At 36.3% G+C, this 20,332-nt stretch overlaps 1 protein-coding gene across 1 annotated transcript; it reads left to right on the plus strand.

Annotated features, from left to right (window-relative positions):
- The first annotated feature begins 17,993 nt into the window (after positions 1 to 17,993).
- On the plus strand, positions 17,994 to 19,781 carry LOC118039522 (7-deoxyloganetin glucosyltransferase-like). Its single transcript, XM_035046228.2, has 2 exons — positions 17,994 to 18,553; positions 18,729 to 19,781. Exons 1-2 carry the CDS (start codon positions 18,040 to 18,042, stop codon positions 19,661 to 19,663), a joined length of 1,449 nt encoding a protein of 482 aa, XP_034902119.1. The 5' UTR covers positions 17,994 to 18,039; the 3' UTR covers positions 19,664 to 19,781.
- Positions 19,782 to 20,332: the final 551 nt, after the last annotated feature.

Consider the following 20,332-nt stretch of genomic DNA (forward strand, 5'->3'; position numbering starts at 1 on the left):
TATGATCCTCCTTCTTGTTCACGCCCATCATTAGGGTTTAGACTTTGTTCTTACCACCACCTTCGCCTATGGCAACCATTGGAACACCAACCCATACAAATGAATCTCTCACTGACTAGACTATTTCTAAATTAGTCAACCTTCAAAATGGTTGAAGCTTTGTCCAAAGCTCAGACCCCAACCATGATCTCTAAACCTATGGTTTACTGATTGGCATAAAGTTGGATGGTTTCAACTATGGCATTTTGTCCTACCTTGTAGAGACGTAATCTCTAGTAAAGATTAGTTGGGTTACATCAATAGTGAACTAACCATGTCTTCTCCTATTGATTTGTCCTTTTAAAAATGGCGTACTAACAACACCATTATCGAAGGATGGCTGATCAACTCCATGGATTCAACTTTAATTGGAAATTTTATTAGGTTCATTGTAGCAAAACAAGTGTGGGATTCTGCTTCCACCACCTATTTTTATGACGGGGACACCTCTTAGGGTTATGATTCTCAATGTCATGTCTCACATCTGTACTCACACGTTTTAAAGAGTTGATGTTTTTTTTCAAGTATAGGAGTGTCAAAGTAATAAATAACCCAGCAAGACCGGGGTTGAACCACATGGAGGTTGACTGTATAAACTACAAATAAAAAAAATAGATAATAACATAAAAGGAGTTGAAGAGAGCTTTGAGATGTGATATTGATGTAAGGATTTACACAAATATAAAATAATTATCAAGGTTAGAGGATCCACTAATGGTATTTCAAATAAGTATAATATAAACTCTTTTTATTATTCAACTGGAAACCACACACAAAGAATGTTCTAATCGGATTATAATTTATTAACATGATTATATTAATTATCTTATTTGAGTAATGCCAATACTTGTAAATGTTGTCAGAAATTCATGGTGATAACTTATGTTAACAACAAATCAAGTTCTTTTCATAGCACCGGTGTCGGTTATACCATACAGTTGGGCTATGAAAGTGCCAAGTATTTGTTGTACCAAGGGTTTTCAACACAAATCTAGATTAACCATTTAACAAGCAAGATACTAAGAGTAAAGATAATAAATACACAAATCTAGTCTCTATTTTACAAAACAATCCTCCTTAAGTAGACAGTTTACATTTAAGTACTTCAATAACTATATTATTAAAAAAGGAGATATAGCCTTGCATGAAAACTTCAATCTTTGACTTAGAGGAGCTAAATTGCTGAAATAAAAACTTGGATGTCAGTTTAGATGTTTCGGAACATAAATTTGGACTTGTTTATTCATGAAACCTATTTTGCTGGCAAAATTCAGTTGTCATCTTGAAAAATCATATCTCCATCACATGACATCTTTTGTTGGCTGAAACTTGGAGCGTTGATAGGTCTTTGAGTCAGAAATCCAAAAACATTTAGTTTGCATTAATTAGACTTCTGTGGCTCTAGATATTTAAGTTGGAATAGCCGAAGGTCAATATTGGCAGATTGAGATATTTTGACTTTGAAGGCTGTGATTTCCATGCTCTTCCTTATTTTATTTTCTTGCCTTAAATTTACAGAAAGGTATGGATGTTAGCTTTTTTATGCCATTGGAATCACTTCATTTCGACCTCTAGAGCTTACGCTTTGCACAAAACATCGACTAAAGGTCAAATCTACCAATTTACCTTTAATTTACTTTTTTTTGCATCTTTCATCTAAAGTGCCTTCAAAACATAAAACAGAGAATATCAATGTATTAATATATATATATATATATATTATATATATAATATAAAACACATGCAAAAAATTAGTTAAAATGTGGTTGAAATTATCGAATAATATAATTGCATCAATACCCCCACACTTAGCTCTTGCTTGTCCTCGAGAAAGGATAGGTAAAAATCAAATTGAAATTAAATCAAATCAAATCACTATGACTAATCTCCTAATCTCCCATCAATATCCAAGAATATATAGCATTATAAATAAGAATACAATCAAAAAGTATAAAGATTATGAATTTTCATGAATTTATCTATGTGCAAACTTCAAAACTCAATTAATCGTCGGGATTTAAATGAAATCTATGACATGCCAAAGTGATAGGTCCTCTCATTGATATGTACTCCAATACTCACATGTTTATGGCTTATATGTTTAAATCTATCAAATTCAATCAATGAATATGTTTTACCATAAGCTTGATCTTCAATTTCATCTCCATTACTAACATATTACAAGCAATGCATGCATCAAAAGGTCTTATTTTCCGGTTGTAACAGTGCTAAGGTTAAGGTGAGGTAAAAGAGAGTAAAAGAAAAGGTTCAAACCAAAAAAGGTAGAGCATTATGAAAAATAATAATTCAAACAAGATATTCTAGCAAAGCACATAAATTTTTCATCTTTAATCACCAAAGTTTAACTTCTTTTTGATTTCAAGCTCTTTTCAACATAAAATCTTAAGAGCATAAAGAAACATCTTTTTTTTTTTTTTGGTTTTTCACCTTTGGCAACTTTGCCCATCTTTTCATCAAGCATCACTTCTTCTTTCTTTTGACTTAATTTCCACCTATAATTCCATGAGATATCACAAGTATATGCTCTACTAATCCTTGGCCACGGGAAACGGAAAACATATAAAAGGTTAAGGCTTATATATGGATAAAGCAAAGAAAAGATAAACAAGCTCAAAAGCTTTAGGTTGCTTTTGGCTCAAGTGATTAAAATTTCTAATGCCTTTATCGTCTTCATGTATATATGTAATGCGAATGTAATCTCAATAAGATATGAAGTAAGTTCTAGAGATACATATCATTGAAAGAATGCACAATCAAAGAATATAATGTTGAAGGCTCAAAAATGCTTGCATTGGGTGTAACACTATAAAATCAACATGATATATTTTCAAAGTTAATCCCTAAACCAATTAAACATTAAAACTTGCATGCGCACTCATTCATTCAATTTATATCTTCATCCATCTCAATTAATTCTCATACATAATACTCATATTCTTATAAACCAATGGGAGTTCAACATAGATTTTTTTTTTTTGAAAACTAAACAAAGAAAACCAAAATTCTCTTAATACCCCCACATTTTAAACACAATATTGTCCTTAATATTGAAATAAAAGAAAAGGAATATAAGAGAATGAAAAAATAAAGTAAAATGCAAAAAATAAAAGATAAGGGAAAAAGAAAGCAAATCTGATTTTTTTTTCTTTTTGTGCCGGGTTGCCTACTAGTAAGTGCTTTTGTTTTATGTCATTGGCTCAACATGTGGCATGCTCATTCTTCATAGATTGGTTCAGCTAACTCCACATAAACAGTGAGTTCTGTCGTCCAACCTTCATATAAAGGTTTCAAGCGATGCCTATTGACCTTGAGCACTTTGTTTGTTTCTAAACTTGTAATTTGAACTGCACCATAAGGAAAAACATTAGAAACAACAAAGGGTTCAATCCAACAAGAGCGCAACTTTCTAGGAAAAAGTTTCAAACGCGAATGATAAAAAAGGACTTTATCTCTACAATTAAACTCTTTTCTTTTAATCATTCGGTCATAAAGACTCTTAGTTTTTTCTTTGCAAATCCTTGCATTCTCATAAGCATCATTATGTATCTCTTATAATGTGGTTCCATTCTTTTTGGGTACTAAAAGGATAGGCGCTGCATATTAACTGTCCGTGATGGGGTAAATGACTCCTGCATTATAGGGGACAGTTTGCAAAGCTTGCAAAGCCAATGCTGATTCATGCTCGTTTCGGGAAACATATATATATGACTCTTTATCTCTTCTATCTTGGTAAAATCATAGCCATAGCTCAAAGCTACACTTAATCCATCCCCACAATCAAAATAAAAAACTAGCTACACACACTTATCAACTTGGTCATAGCATGTGATAGAATAAACATTGCTATAAGAATATGTCATTGGCTATAAGAATATGTCATTGGCTACACACATTTATCAACTTGGTCATAACATGTGATAGAATAAACATTGCTATAAGAATATGTCATTGCATCATGAAAATTAAATTTAATTTTTGCATCTCCTACCTCCATAGACAAAGTATCTTTACCACAATCAATTTTTGTATTGGCAAATTTCAAGAATGATCTCCTAAATAATATATGAGTGTTGTTTGATGAATCACAAGAATCATGTTCCATATCAAGAATATAAAAGTCGCATAGAATAACCAAACTATCAATCTTGACTATGACATCTTCTATCACACCAAGTGATAAACAAAACTACGATCCGCAAGTTGTAGTACAATATTAGTTTTATTCAAAGGCTCTATACTAAGAGAATCATGAACAAGTTTAGGCATAACACTAATGGATGCACCTAAATCACATAAAGCCCTTTTAAAACTAATATTACCAATAACACATGAGATAATAAATGCACCTGGGTCTTTTTTCTTCAAAGGCATATTATTTTGAATAACAGCATATACATCGTCACCCATACTTATCATTTCATGACCTTTTATCTTGTAGGCTCTCTTGGTAGTACACAACTCCTTCAAGAATTTAGCATACTTGAGAATTTGTTTGATAACATCAAGTAAAGGAATGTTGAGTTCTACTTTCTTGAAAACCTTTAAAATATCTTTTTCTTTGTCCTCTTTCTTTGACCTTTAAGAACTCACAAGAAAGGGTGGAATTGTTTTAAAAATGTAATTCGTTAAGTGAGGAGTTACTTTTGAAGTGTTGGTCATTGTTTCAATTTATGGAGGAGGAGGGTGTTTCTTCTTTGTACTTAATTCGGTTTCTATCTCTTCTTCTTTCTCTATCTTAATTTTTTTTTCCTTTACTCTTCAAGTTCTTTCCCACTCGCAACATGATGACACTAACATTCTCTTTTGGATTCAATGTTTGGGAGGACAATTTTCTATTTATTTATGCTTTTAATTTTCCTACACTTGAAGCTACTTGCCCCATTTGCTTCTCCAAGTTGTGACTACTTGACCTTGTTTCATGTTGAAAAGACATTAAATTTTGTTGCAAGGTCACAATGTTAGAAGCTAAAGTTTTCATCATCTCACAAAGATCATTATTGGATGATGACCCTATAACATTGGAGTTTGTGAATGGAGGGGGCTGTCTCGCTTGATAATTATGTTAGGGCTGAAATACATGGGGATGGAACTATCAACCTTGATTGCCTTGTTGAGGCTGGTGACACGACTAAAAGATTAATATCTTCTCTTAAGTGCAGGAGTGTCGAAGTAATAAATAACCCGGCAAGACCGGGGTCGTACTACAAAGAGGTTAATTGTATAAATTATAAATAACAATACTAACAATAATAATAATATTCATAGTAGTAATAATAATAACAATACTCAGTACGTGGTGTTGTTATACATGAGAATGATCTAAAAGATCGGTCACAGGTTTCCAGCTTATATACCGAGTTTATGAAAAAGATCAAAGAGATATATTATATAATATAAATAGATTTTTGATGCGAATGAACAAGGCAAGACCAACAATGTCAGGATCCTTGATCAAACACAGAGCATACTTAACGTACATAAAATATGACAAGAATGTAAATAATAATAATAATAGTAGTAGTAGTAATAAAAAAAGAGAAGAGGAAGAAATTAATGAGAACTTTGAGATGAAAGATTACTGTAAAGATTAAACAATGATAAAAACAAATGTCAAGGTTAGAGGATCCACTAATTGTATTTCAAACAAGTATAGTATAAACTCTTATTACTCAATTTGGAAACCACACACGAAGGAGGTTCCAATTGGATGATTTGTCATTAATAGCTCATTATAAATTGTTAACATGATCATATTAATTATCTTATTTACGTAACACCAAACTTTTAAATATTGTCAGGAATTCATGATGCTAACTTATGTTAACAACAAATCAAGTTCCTTTCATAGCACAAGTGTAGGTAATACCATACGGTTGGGCTATGAGAGTGCCAAGCATTTGTTGTACCAAGTGTTATACAACACAAATCTAGATTAACCATTTAACAAGCAAGGTATTAAGAATTAGTAAGATAAAAAGATAAGATATGTTAATATTAAACATTAAGGTCCATGTTAAGTTTACACTATACTTATTCTTACACCATTAGTGTAACCTTTTCACCTTGACATAATAAACTTAGCTAAACATAATGAAGAAGAGAAACATAAATAAATAAAACAAGAACATAAATAAGATACAAGTTAACTAAGGAAAGGAAAGGAAATTAAAAGCATAAACAAGATATTAATGAAAGCAAAACTTAAGAATTACAAAAAAAAATATAAAGAGAGAAATAAAGAGCATGATCTTGATCTACACAATCAAGCCCCTAAATGCATGGCAAATGCCTCCTTTTATAGGCCAAAATTCGGAATTATTGATTTGATGACTAATTGTTGAGTGGGTGGCCAACTCTTGACTTGGTGAAAATCCTTATCTTCTTGTCTGAATAAAACAAAATTGCTAGTGTCGCACGTCAAAATCCGCGCGCATCGGCTGGCGATTTTTTATTGTTGTTTGTGTTTTGCTTGGTTCGTTGGAGTCACCACCTAGTATTATGGTCACTAGGAACCTATGGTCTGCGAGAGTCTGAGTAAGGGACTAGTTGTGCAAGGGGAAGACGCATCACCCCCAGTGCACCCTACCTAAGGTAAGCTGCATTGTTGTTTGATTGTTTTTCTAGGTCAAATTTCTATTCATTGGTCTTTCTAAGGTTCAAGGCAGATCTCCCCTCATGAGGAAGTCTCTACCTTATTCGGTTAAATCCTAACCATTCTAAAGTCTTAATTTATTTACACCTTGTATCTTTAATATTTGAGGGTGTACTTTATCATGTAATTTTACACCTTTCAAATATTAAAGTCTACATCTAGATCCTAGAAAAAAAAGATTGGAAAAAGGTTTTTGATATTTTGGCCAAACCCTAATGGATAATCATAAACTAGTTATGATATCCATTTTTTGGATTTTTTCAAAACGTGAGAAAGATGCAATTTTTCGAAAAACAATGCTTGGAAAATTTTTAGGACTTGGCCGTATGCAATAAAATATTTTTTCTTTTTGATATATTTTTTTAAAAAATATTTCGAAAAAAATCGGGTATTTTAATACCGGACTTGTATCTTACAATGTAAGTATACAACCCAATATTAAGCAAACTTGGTGGAAAAATATTTGAGAAAACCACAATTTTTAAATGATTTTTTTTTTATATATATTTTGAAAATAAAAAAGAAAAACGAATAAAAAACTAAAAGGCATGAACAGTGAACAGTGACGGCATGAACAAGGCTAAAAGGCATGAACAGTAGACATGAATTATAATTCACGTCTACTGTTCATGCATGAACAGTGACGCCGAAGAAGAAGAGGAAGGTGAGCGGACCACCTGGCGTGGCGGCGATGGCTGGCTGGAGGAGGAGGACCTGAAGCTGGTGGTGGAAACGGCGGTGGGGTTGGCTGGAGCGGCTGCAGCTGGAAGAGGAAAAAAAGAAGAAAATCTGCAGCAGGAAAAGGGAGGAAGGCTAGTTTTTTGGCTTACTTTGGATCCGATCTTCTCCTCCCTCTAAGCACGAAATTGGCTCCTATTTATAGGGATAAAAAAGAGGGTAATCTTGTCTTCAACTTGGAAAAAGTCTCAGCCCTTGATTCGACTCGAGGAATCCAAGCCGTTGGTTCAAAGTGTGCACCTCGAGCTGCAAAATTTGGCAATCCAAGGCTGCAGACTGCCCGAGGGTGCCAATTTGGGCCAATAAATGGAGCCGTTTCCAAGATTTTCGACCCGACCGGACCACTCCAAGGGATAAAGGGATTTCAGGTGAACATGTCGGTGCATGCCTTGTCGGATTTGGGGAACAAACGAGGTAGAAAATGCGCCTAGAAGTCTGCCACTCGGGCAGCTTCACGGGGAAGATGATGAACAGTACCCGTGTTTTTTTTTTTTTTTTTTTTTTTTTTTTTTTTTTTTAAACACAAACACGGCGCCGTTTTCCAATTCTTCAATTTGACCCCCGGATTTTATCAATTTGACCCCTATAGTTTGGCGCCTTTTGCAGATTGGTCCTTGGCTTTGGATTTTGTCAATTTAACCCCTAATTGGCCCCAAAACTTCAATTTTTCTTTCAATTTGGCCCCTGATTTCAATCAATTATCTTGGTAAAAATTAAATTTGGTCTCGTATAATTTCATTCTTCTCAATTAAGCCCAAATTAGGCTCCCAAACTTAATTTTTTCACCAATTAAGCCCCAAATAAAATTAATTTGACCCATTTAAAGTATAATTAAGTCCTTGCACTTAATTAAATCCTTCAATTGGACCCAAATTAATTCTTAAACATAATTAAAATTCAATTTGGCCATGATTAAATCAAATTGACCTATTAAAAATTTAATTATGTCCTTGGACTTAATTTTTCATGCAAATTCATCCAATAATCATTTAATTTAACCTTGAATTTGCATTGTATTCCTATTTCTTTGGGCATAATGGGGAACAATTAGGCCTTGAATTTCCTCCAAAAATTGCAGCTTGATTTCCCGACCTACCTTCTTCGCGTTGCCAGCCTTTATTTTATTTTTTTTATTTTTATTTTAAAAAAAAAGTGAAATTTGGGGAATAACCCAAAATTGGGTTATGACAGTTGCCCCCCTCTTTACAACGCTTATGAAAGAAAGTTTTGTAAGATACTTTAGATGATAAGCGTTGTAAAGAAGAAAAAAGGAAGATTTTTTTTTTTTTTGAAAATTCAAAGATTTTGAAATGGTCGAATTGTCAGGGGTGACCTACCCGGGTGAAAAACACAAAGATGTTTTAAAGTGGTAAAAAATACAGAGATTTTTCAAAGAGGTGAAAAATGCAAAGATTTTCAAAGTGGTTTTGTTGTAATGGGCAACCGGCCCAAGATGGAAAACGAAAAAGAGTTTTCAAGGTGGTGAGAAATGCAAAGATTTCTCAAAATGGTGAGAAATGCAAAGATTTCTCAAAGTGGTTTTTGTTTGTAATGGGCAAACCGGCCCAGATGAAAGGTTTTGAAAAATACAAAGATTTTTTCAAAGAGGTGAAAAATGCAGAGATTTTTCAAAGTGGTGAGAAATGCGAAGATTTCTCAAAAATGATATTGTTGTGATGGGCGACTTGCCCAGATGGAAAGTGATGAAAAATGCAAAGATTTTTCAAAGTGGTGAGAAATACAAAGATTTATCAAAGTGGTGAAAAATGCAGAGATTTTTCAAAGTGGTTTTGTTGTAATGGGCAACCAGCCCGATGAAAGGTTTTGAAAAATACAAAGATTTTTTCAAATAGGTGAAAAATGCAGAGATTTTTCAAAGTGGTGAGAAATCCAAAGATTTCTCAAGATGGTGAAAAATTTTAGAGGTGGTGAGAAATGCAAAGATTTCTCAAAATGATGAAAAATGCAAAGATTTTTCAAAGTGGTTTTGTTGTAATGGGCAACCGGCCCAAGTTGAAAATGAAAAGATTTTCGAAGGGGTGAAAAATACAAAGATTTTTCAAAGTGGTGAGAAATGCAAAGATTTCTCAAAGTGATGAAAAATGCAAAGATTTTTCAAAGTGGTGAAAAATGCAGAGATTTTTCAAAGTGGTTTTGTTGTAATGGGCAACCGGCCCAAGATGGAAAGGTCTTGAAAAATACAAAGATTTTTTCAAAGAGGTGAAAAATACAGAGATTTTTCGAAGTGGTGAGAAATGCGAAGATTTCTCAAAATGATGAAAATTTTTATAGGTGGTGAGAAATGCAAAGATTTCTCAAAATGGTTTTATTGTTATGGGCAACCGGCCCAAAAGGAAGATGAAAAGAGTTTTGAAAGAGGTCTGATTATAATGGGTGACCTACCCGGGTGAAAAGGCAAAATGTCTGAAAGGGATGACATGATAGGACTCGATGGGGAACGAGGGATGAAAAGCGCACTCTAAAGGAGGTTAGCGCACTCGAAAGGAGGTAGGGTTAGAAAAACACTCTACCTAAGAGGTGAGTGCTCCAAGGCGCACTCAAAAGGAGGCAAGGTTTGGAAAACGCACTACCTAAGAGGTAAGGGCTCAAAAGAGCAATCAAAAGGAGGTAGGGTTAGAAAAACGCACTACCTAAGAGGTGAGGGCTTGAAGGAGCTCTCAAAAAGAGGAAGGGTTGGAAAACACACTACCTAAGATGGTTGATGGCCCTAAGGCGCACTTAAAAGGAGATATGGTTGGAAAACGCACTACCTAAGGGGTTGATGGCTTTAAGGCGTACTCAAAAGGAGGTATGGTTAGAAAACGCACTACCTAAGGGTTGAAGGCTCTAAGGCGCACTTAGAAGGAGAGGTGGTTAGAAAACGCACTACCTAAGATGTTAGGGCTCGAAAGAGCTCTCGAGAAAAGGCAAGGTTGGAAAACTCATTACCAAAGAGGTGAGGGCTCGAAGGAGCTCTCAAGAAAAGGCAGGGTTGGAAAACACACTACCTAAGAGGGTTAGGGCTCGAAGGCACCCTAAAAGAAAAGAGGTAGGGCTAGAAAACACACTACCTAAGAGGTGAGTGCTCCAAGGGGCACTCAAAAAGAGGTAGGGTTGGAAAACACACTACCTAAAAGGTTAGGGCTCGAAGGTACACTAAAAAAGAGATGATGATGAGAGACCGATCTGTCAAGGATGAAAGAAATGCATCATGATCAATATATGCATGTATACTTACCTGAGAAGTATAGGTCCCCTTTTCTTCATGGAGTTCTCCTTTTCTCAGAAGTTGGAGTCTCTGATAGTAAGCTTTGATGGCTTTTGTCCCCCTTGCTTACTCGAGAAATATCTTATGATCTTGGTCTCTAGGAAAGACTTGATGCCATCATTTCTTTGTTCTCCGCCCCTTTTATCTTAAGGGTTGCCAATTTTGCCCAATTGTTTCTTAGAAAGGGAATCACGGAGCCAACTCTACCAGATGTTTTTGATTGCCCCCTAGCTTGATCATGCCCCCAAGCATTCAATTCAGGTTTGGGGATGAGGCTATGTGAAGGAAGGTTTGGTTTTTGACAAGGAGTTGTTTTCATGTAGAATTTTTGGAATTTCAAAGTTATTCCGAACACAGAAATCATTTTGACATCGATTCAAAGCAAACTCATTCTGAAGAAATTCAAGTGATTCCTATGGAGAGGTTATCAAAAGTGATGAAAACTTTTTGTTTTGATTTTTGGTGAAAAATATGAAGTGACATTTGGTTGGTCACAAAAGGTTGAAATTTCAATTTGTGGGTTATTGAGAACCATTTGTGAAAGTGTGAACAACACGAAGGTGACATCTGGTTGGTCACAAAAGGTTTACATTTCAATTTGAGGGTTATTGAGAACCGTTGGGAAAGTGTGAACAATCACGAAGGTGACATCTGGTTGGTCACAAAAGGTTGAAATTTCAATTTGAGGGTTATTGAGAACCGTTTTCAAAGCATTCATTTTATTTGCATGAATAATGAATTTGTTTCGCATGAGAAAGCACTGCCCACCGATCCAGATTGCTTGCCTTTGATCAGAAAGGGCTTGATTAGGCATGTAATGTAGGCTTGGGCTTTTGGCTATGAAGAAAAGGATATATGTAGGCTCAAAAGGTGTTTGAGGGACTTTAAGACTAAGGATCACAAGTGCTTATATCACAAACTCTTTTGTTCATACATTTTTGGACCTTGGAATTGATTTGTAAAATGGTCCACGGTGCCCCCCAATGTTGGGCTTGGGTTCTTTCTCTTTGTTTTTGTTTTATTCATTTGATTTTGAGCATCATTGCATTGACCTTGGTTTTTTTTGCTCAAAATTTTTGGATTCTTTTTTTCATGCCCCCTAGCTTTGTATGGGCACCTTTGATGACTGAGAATCTTCTTTTATACCTCCCCAATATTGTTTGGGCACTTTCAACGTTGAAGAATTTTTCATGCCCCCAAAGAGTTATTTGGACACTTTCAATCATTATGGATTTTTTTGCACTTGCCCCCCCAATGTAGGGTGTGATCCTAGCCAAGGTTAATTTTCAAGAAAAAATTATTAGGCTCAAAAAGGGACTGCAAATGATATATTTTAGACTTGTGAAAGGATTATCAAAGATGGCCTTTCTTCATCTCAAATGCATGCATTTAGGATCGGTAAGCCTTGCTTTCATGCGAGTATGCAGAGTGATTTCTCATTATTCATGCAATCAAAACTCAGCTTTTGGAGTCACTTCATGGTGTTTTTTTTTTTTGGGTTTTCTAGGTGTATGGTTACCTCTCTAAGGAATCACCTGAATTTCCAAAACTCGTTTGTTTCAGACAAACATCAACATGATTTCAGTTTTGGACTAAACTTTGAATTCCCAAAAATCCTTGTGAAAACATGCACAGTTTTGGAAGAAAGGGGAAACACGCCTAAAGATTTTTGGCGCAATGGTTTTATGCTTAAAGGTTATGCTCAAAGTGTTATTTGCATGAAACAACAAAAAAGAAAGCATGTGATGAACACAGCAAAACACATGATCTTATTAACAAGACAGGCTCAATAGACAGGGAAAGTCTTGTGGAATATTGAGTCAAATTACCAACAAGACTAAAACGGGTTAAAACAAACATGATCAAGCAAAAATGCAATAATTGGGTAGGCTCCATCTTCCCATTCTATAGCAGAACTTTGTCCTCTATCCTCAAAAGTGCACATTGCCTTCTTCACACCTTGCTCTTGCCATTGGTGCTTTGAGGTTTCTAGAGCATTCCGCCTCTAGTGCATTCACCGATCCACTACCTGAAGCATGATTGGGTAGAGGGTTCGAAGTTATGTTTGGAGTTCCTTCGAGGGTGACCCATCCGACTTTAATCAGATGCATAAGCCTCTTCTTAAAGGCACTGCAAGTATGAATGCTGTGTCCCGCGGCTCCAGCATGGTATTCGCATGAAAGGTCGGGCTTGTACCAATTGGGGTAAGGTGGTTGTAAAGGTGTCAAGGGTTCAGGAGCTATACGCCCAATGCTCAGTAGCTTTTGATACATCTCATTTAAGGGCAATGGTAATAGAGGTAATTGTTCTTGGATTTTTTGGTGTTTGGTTTGAAACTCAGGTTTCCTAGTAGGAAATGAAGGGTTGAAATTGATGTTGGCGATTTGGGGTGAAGTGTGGTAGTTTTGGAATGGGTTTTTCCTACCCGTGTAACCACCTTCATCATAGTCGACCTCTTTCATTTTACCCTCAAAGCCTCTTTTCTCAGTGGGCACAGATATTCTACCACTTTTTACCCCTTGCTCAATGCGCTCAGCTACTGCCACAGCATCAGTAAATTTCTGGGCCGAACTACCCATCACATGCTCGTAGTATGGGTCCTTGAGTGTATTGGCGAACAGAGTGACCATCTCTTTATCTAGGAGCGGAGGATGTATTTGAGCAGCTAGGTCTCTCCACCTTTGAGCATATTCCCTTATGCTTTCCTTGTCCCTTTTCTCTAGATTGGAGAGACTGGTTCTATCAGGAGCAATGTCCATATTGTACTTGTATTGCTTGACAAAAGCATCCACCAAGTCTTTCCATTTTTGGATCTTTGTGTTGTCCAATCTCATGTACCAACTTAATGTTGTCCCACTTAAGCTATCCTGGAAAAAGTGCATTAGTAGTTTTTCATCATGTACTACTTCTGCCATTTTGTTGCAATAGGATTTGAGATGAGTCATGGGGCATTGCGTTCCGGTATATTTGATGAATTCAGGAACACGGAACTTTTTTGGGACAACCACATTTGGGACCAGACACATTTTTGCTGCTCGTACTAGATCATACAACTCTACCCCTTCAATGGCTCTAATTCGAGCTTCCAACGCCGCCATTTTATCTTGACCAATGCCATCAGATGACTTGGTCTTGTGAGACTCATTGGCAAATGGATCTATGACTACAGGGGCTGGTGCTGATGGCGTTGAGTGCACAAATGCTAGATTGTGTGGAGGTTCTTGACCATGTTCACTCATTGTTTCTTCGGGTTGAGCCATAGTAGGTCGATTGGAAGGACCTTCAACAGAGGCATTTCTAAGTGTATGCTCGAGTAAGCTAGTGAGGCGAGCCACACTTGCTTTCAGAGACTCTAACTCTTCTTGGAAATGGACATCACGGTCAGCACGCTCTTCACCTTCCATGTTTCTTGCTCGGAGTCGAGTGTTGTAGACTCTTTGGGGACCTATATTTCAACCTGGCGCATGTATGTTATTTACAATGGATGGATGTATGTGTGTGGATGCAAATGTATGCACATTTGGTATGAATGGAAAAAACTCATGCAAAATGAATAACAAGAGAGTTCATGCTTTAAAGGAAGGTTCTAGGTCATTACATGATGGGTAGGCATTCTACCTGGTCTTGAAAAGGTCTATGAACTGCCCAGTGACCACCTCACATGAAGGCAGTGTAGGGGTTTACAAGGAATGGTTGGGGCACAATGTGACCGCCATTACCAAGTAAACACTCAGCTCATAGTTGGATGTTTCACGAATCTGAACCCCGACTGAAAGTCATGAGGCAGACCGCTACTCCCCACCTAACCTAGAATAGGGTTTATTCGCAAAATTAAAATGCATGCTAAAGCAGTAAAAATGCGAGCTAAAATTAAAGACCAATAAAAGGAAAACAATCAAACAATCAATGCTTAGTCCGACCACACATGGTTGTCCCCAGCGGAGTCGCCATTCTGTCGCACGTCAAAATCCACGCGCATCGGCTGGCGATTTTTATTATTTGTTTGTGTTTTGCTTGGTTCGTTGGAGTCGCCACCTAGTATTATGGTCACTAGGAACCTATGGTCTGCGAGAGTCTGAGTAAGGGACTAGTTGTGCAAGGGGAAGACGCATCACCCCCAGTGCACCCTACCTAAGGTAAGCTGCATTGTTTTTTGATTGTTTTTCTAGGTCAAATTTCTATTCATTGGTCTTTCTAAGGTTCAAGGCAGATCTCCCCTCATGAGGAAGTCTCTACCTTATTCGGTTAAATCCTAACCATTCTAAAGTCTTAATTTATTTACACCTTGTATCTTTAATATTTGAGGGTGTACTTTATCATGTAATTTTACACCTTTCAAATATTAAAGTCTACATCTAGATCCTAGAAAAAAAAGATTGGAAAAAGGTTTTTGATATTTTGGCCAAACCCTAATGGATAATCATAAACTAGTTATGATATCCATTTTTTGGATTTTTTCAAAACGTGAGAAAGATGCAATTTTTCGAAAAAAAAATGCTTGGAAAATTTTTAGGACTTGGCCGTATGCAATAAAATATTTTTTCTTTTTGATATATTTTTTTAAAAAATATTTCGAAAAAATCGGGTATTTTAATACCGGACTTGTATCTTACAATGTAAGTATACAACCCAATATTAAGCAAACTTGGTGGAAAAATATTTGAGAAAACCACAATTTTTAAATGATTTTTTTTTTATATATATTTTGAAAATAAAAAAGAAAAACGAATAAAAAACTAAAAGGCATGAACAGTGAACAGTGACGGCATGAACAAGGCTAAAAGGCATGAACAGTAGACATGAATTATAATTCACGTCTACTGTTCATGCATGAACAGTGACGCCGAAGAAGAAGAGGAAGGTGAGCGGACCACCTGGCGTGGCGGCGATGGCTGGCTGGAGGAGGAGGACCTGAAGCTGGTGGTGGAAACGGCGGTGGGGTTGGCTGGAGCGGCTGCAGCTGGAAGAGGAAAAAAAGAAGAAAATCTGCAGCAGGAAAAGGGAGGAAGGCTAGTTTTTTGGCTTACTTTGGATCCGATCTTCTCCTCCCTCTAAGCACGAAATTGGCTCCTATTTATAGGGATAAAAAGAGGGTAATCTTGTCTTCAACTTGGAAAAAGTCTCAGCCCTTGATTCGACTCGAGGAATCCAAGCCGTTGGTTCAAAGTGTGCACCTCGAGCTGCAAAATTTGGCAATCCAAGGCTGCAGACTGCCCGAGGGTGCCACTTTGGGCCAATAAATGGAGCCGTTTCCAAGATTTTCGACCCGACCGGACCACTCCAAGGGATAAAGGGATTTCAGGTGAACATGTCGGTGCATGCCTTGTCGGATTTGGGGAACAAACGAGGTAGAAAATGCGCCTAGAAGTCTGCCACTCGGGCAGCTTCACGGGGAAGATGATGAAACAGTACCCGTGTTTTTTTTTTTTTTTTTTTTTTTTTTTTTTTTTTAAACACAAACACGGCGCCGTTTTCCAATTCTTCAATTTGACCCCCGGATTTTATCAATTTGACCCCTATAGTTTGGCGCCTTTTGCAGATTGGTCCTTGGCTTTGGATTTTGTCAATTTAACCCCTAATTGGCCCCAAAACTTCAATTTTCTTTCAATTTGGCCCCTGATTTCAATCAATTATCTTGGTAAAAATTAAATTTGGTCTCGTATAATTTCATTCTTCTCAATTAAGCCCAAATTAGGCTCCCAAACTTAATTTTTTCACCAATTAAGCCCCAAATAAAATTAATTTGACCCATTTAAAGTATAATTAAGTCCTTGCACTTAATTAAATCCTTCAATTGGACCCAAATTAATTCTTAAACATAATTAAAATTCAATTTGGCCCATGATTAAATCAAATTGACCTATTAAAAATTTAATTATGTCCTTGGACTTAATTTTCATGCAAATTCATCCAATAATCATTTAATTTAACCTTGAATTTGCATTGTATTCCTATTTCTTTGGGCATAATGGGGAACAATTAGGCCTTGAATTTCCTCCAAAAATTGCAGCTTGATTTCCCGACCTACCTTCTTCGCGTTGCCAGCCTTTATTTTATTTTTTTTATTTTTATTTTAAAAAAAAGTGAAATTTGGGGAATAACCCAAAATTGGGTTATGACAGCTAGCATCATAATTGGGACCACTTGAAAACATAAAAGTTGTAGGAAATTGTCTCAGCTTTCCAGAAAAAAAAACATGGAGGTCATTTGGACTTCTAGAACTCTAGATATGGGTCAAACACTGAACAGTGTTTGGGCTGCAGGACAGATTTGGACTTCTCCGTTGTTGCTATAATTTGGACTTGCAAATGGCCTTCTTAGATCTTGGTGTCCACATGAAAGTTGTAGGCCTATGTCTTACTGAATCTGTGTAAATATATGAGATCATTTTGACATTTAGAACTCAATATATGACCTAATTACCGAACAGTGTTCCAGTTTGGACTGCACCAACATCTCTTTTCTAAGTTTGGCCCTCTCTTTGTCCTTTCAATTTCCATACTTGAACTCATCAATCAATCCTTTGATTTTTGTGATAGGCCTACATTTAAGATGAATATTTTCCATATATTAAGGCATTTTATAGTATTAGACTTGTTATTATAAAACATGCTTTAGTTAAGGAGTTATTGATACTTCAAGTGCAAAATGATGATATAAAACCTTGATAAAAATACACTTTGAAGTACTAATCAGCTGGTTCCCATAGTGTAATGTTTTTTAAAATAATCACCAAGGATTTTACCGACGGACTGTATCCGTTGGCATTTGAAAGAGAGCGGGAAATGCCAATCATACTGATGAATTTACAAACGGAGTGTTTCCGTTGGCATTTCACAGTAGCTTGGGAAAAATGCCACAATCACTGATAAATTTACAAACGGATATATTTTGTTGGTATTTCACACACTCACTGACAAAGTTACCGAGGGTTGTAGTCTGTTGGCATTAAACCAGGAGCTGAAATTTTTTTACTGGATATGCCACTATCAATTCCATAAGTATATTTCAAGCGAGAATTTTTTTCTTTGCATGCATCGATAATTGTTTGTTTTTTAGCTACCAATTTAGCGACGGATATAGGTATTACCGACGAAAGGAAATCAAATAGACGATTTCTATCGGTGATGTCATCGGTAAAAAAATCATCGACAAACTCTGAATCACAGATCTACAGAATAGTTCCGTTGGTAAAACTATGAAATCTTGTAGTAATAATAATATTCCCAAAAGGGGGCACTCACCATTTTTATATCTATAAGAAGGGGCACGGCTTTCTCTCCTTCCTCAACATCCAATCTTTTTGTGTGTGATCGGAGAGATGGTGTCCATAGACTTGGCAAATAAACCCCATGCCGTGTGTATCCCTTTTCCAGCCCAGGGTCACATAAACCCAATGCTAAAACTAGCAAAACTACTCCACTTCAAAGGTTTTCACATAACCTTTGTTAATACGGAGTATAACCACAGACGCTTACTCAAGTCTAGACGCAGCAGCTCTCTTGATGGCTTTCCAGACTTCCAGTTTAAGACCATTCCTGATGGTCTTCCACCATCAGATATTGCTGATGCCACTCAAGACATCCCATCTCTCTGTGACTGCACCTCCACGACTTGCTTAGCCCCATTTCGTGATCTTATTGCCAACCTCAACTCCTCCAGTATTGTGCCCCAGGTGACATGTATTATCTCTGATGCTTGCATGAGCTTCACTCTTGACGCAGCTGAAGAGTTCGGAATTCCTGAAGCGCTGTTTTGGACACCTAGCGCCTGTGGTGTTTTGGGCTACGCACAATATCTTTCTCTTATCGAAAGAGGCTTGACACCTCTGAAAGGTACACAGCTTCTTAAAACGGAAAATTCAAAATGTGGGTGCATGAATTTATGATCAAGTTTTCCTTTTCTTTTTAGTTCATTAGAAGTTAAAATTTTACCAAGACTCGGAAGGTCAGAGCCTGCATAATTTACCAAGAATGAAAATTAATCTTCATTTGTAATTTTTTTTTGCAGACGCGACCGATCTAACAAATGGGTACTTAGAAACATCCATAGATTGGATTCCAGGAATGAAAAATATCCGTTTGAGGGATATTCCAAGTTTTGTCAGAACTACAGACATAAACGACTTCATGCTTCACTTCCTGATAAGAGAAATAGACAGAACCTCAAGAGCTTCTGCTGTCATTATTAACACCTTTGACTCCTTCGAACAAGATGTTTTGGATGCTTTATCCCCAATGTTTCCTCCAATTTACACACTTGGTCCTCTCCAGTTGCTTGTTGATCAGATTCCAAATGGTAATCTGAAAAATATTGGCTCCAATCTTTGGAAAGATCATCCAGAGTGCATTGAATGGCTTGATTCAAAAGGACCAAACTCCGTGGTGTATGTAAATTTTGGTAGCATCACTGTAATAACTGCACAGCAAATGATTGAATTTGCTTGGGGACTAGCCAACTGCAACAAACCTTTCTTATGGATAATAAGGCCTGATCTTATTGAAGGTGAAGCCGGGATGTTCCCACCTGAATTTTTATCTGTAACAAAGGATAGAAGTATGCTAGTAAGCTGGTGTCCTCAAGAACAAGTCTTGAAGCATCCTTCCATAGGAGGGTTTGTAAGTCACATGGGGTGGAACTCGACATTGGAAAGTATCTGTGGCGGTGTCCCAATGGTTTGTTGGCCATTTTTCGGTGAGCAACAGACCAACTGTTGGTTTGCTTGTACTAAGTGGGGTATTGGAATGGAGTTAGAAAGCAACGTGAAAAGAGATGAAGTGGAAAAACTTGTGAGGGAGTTAATGGAGGGAGAGAAGGGAAAAGATATGAAAAGGAAGGCAATGGAATGGAAAACCAAGGCAGAGGAGGCAGCTTGGACCGGTGATGCTTCTCATCGGAATCTGGATCGATTGGTAAAAGTTCTTGCAAGCGAGCAAATACGTTAGAAGCCTGAATGGCAAATAACTTCAAGCATTGAGTAACCTACTGTATTATTTTTGGCAGAGAAATATAATCTCTTAAAAAAATATCTTGATATAATAAAATCATCTATTATTTGGTACATTTTCTTAATTTAATTTGCTTCTATTACATTCAACATAATTTTGGCTAAGATCTTAGCAGGAAAATATGTCCATAAGCTGTGTGTGACCTTTCACGCGTTGATTGAAACATTAATGCCAACGAGAAACTTTTCTATATAGTATATAGTACTTTGCTATACTATATAGTATTACAATAGATATATAAGAAGAAGAGATAAATATGAAAAAAGAATTCTTATCATTTTTTTTTGGGATAATATATAATTTTCTCACTTGAATTTCTCTTTTGTTCTTATATCTATATATTTTTAAATATTTTAAGTATTAATAGTTATGACTTTATTACCATAATTGTTTTCTTGAATGACATTTTCAGATGAAAACACCATAATTGTTTTCTTGAATGACATTTTCAGATGAAAACCATGGTCATTTTTTATGAATTGTTGAGCAACTACAGGCATTCACGAGCTCCTAAACAACAAAGTAATCTCACCACATTACTTGGAACAACCAGGTAATTAACCTGTTGTCGTCAATATTCACTAACAACAGCTGACTAGTTTTGTC

This window comes from Populus alba, chromosome 17, assembly GCF_005239225.2.
Source record: "Populus alba chromosome 17, ASM523922v2, whole genome shotgun sequence".
In the NCBI taxonomy this organism is placed as follows: Eukaryota; Viridiplantae; Streptophyta; class Magnoliopsida; order Malpighiales; family Salicaceae; genus Populus; species Populus alba.

Bases quoted from the DNA above. Each gene is read 5' to 3' on its own strand.
- LOC118039522 (XM_035046228.2), top strand. From the start codon at position 18,040: ATGGTGTCCATAGACTTGGCAAATAAACCCCATGCCGTGTGTATCCCT. The intron at 18,554-18,728 runs GTACACAGCTTC...TTTTTTTTGCAG, and splicing joins AGGCTTGACACCTCTGAAAG to ACGCGACCGATCTAACAAAT.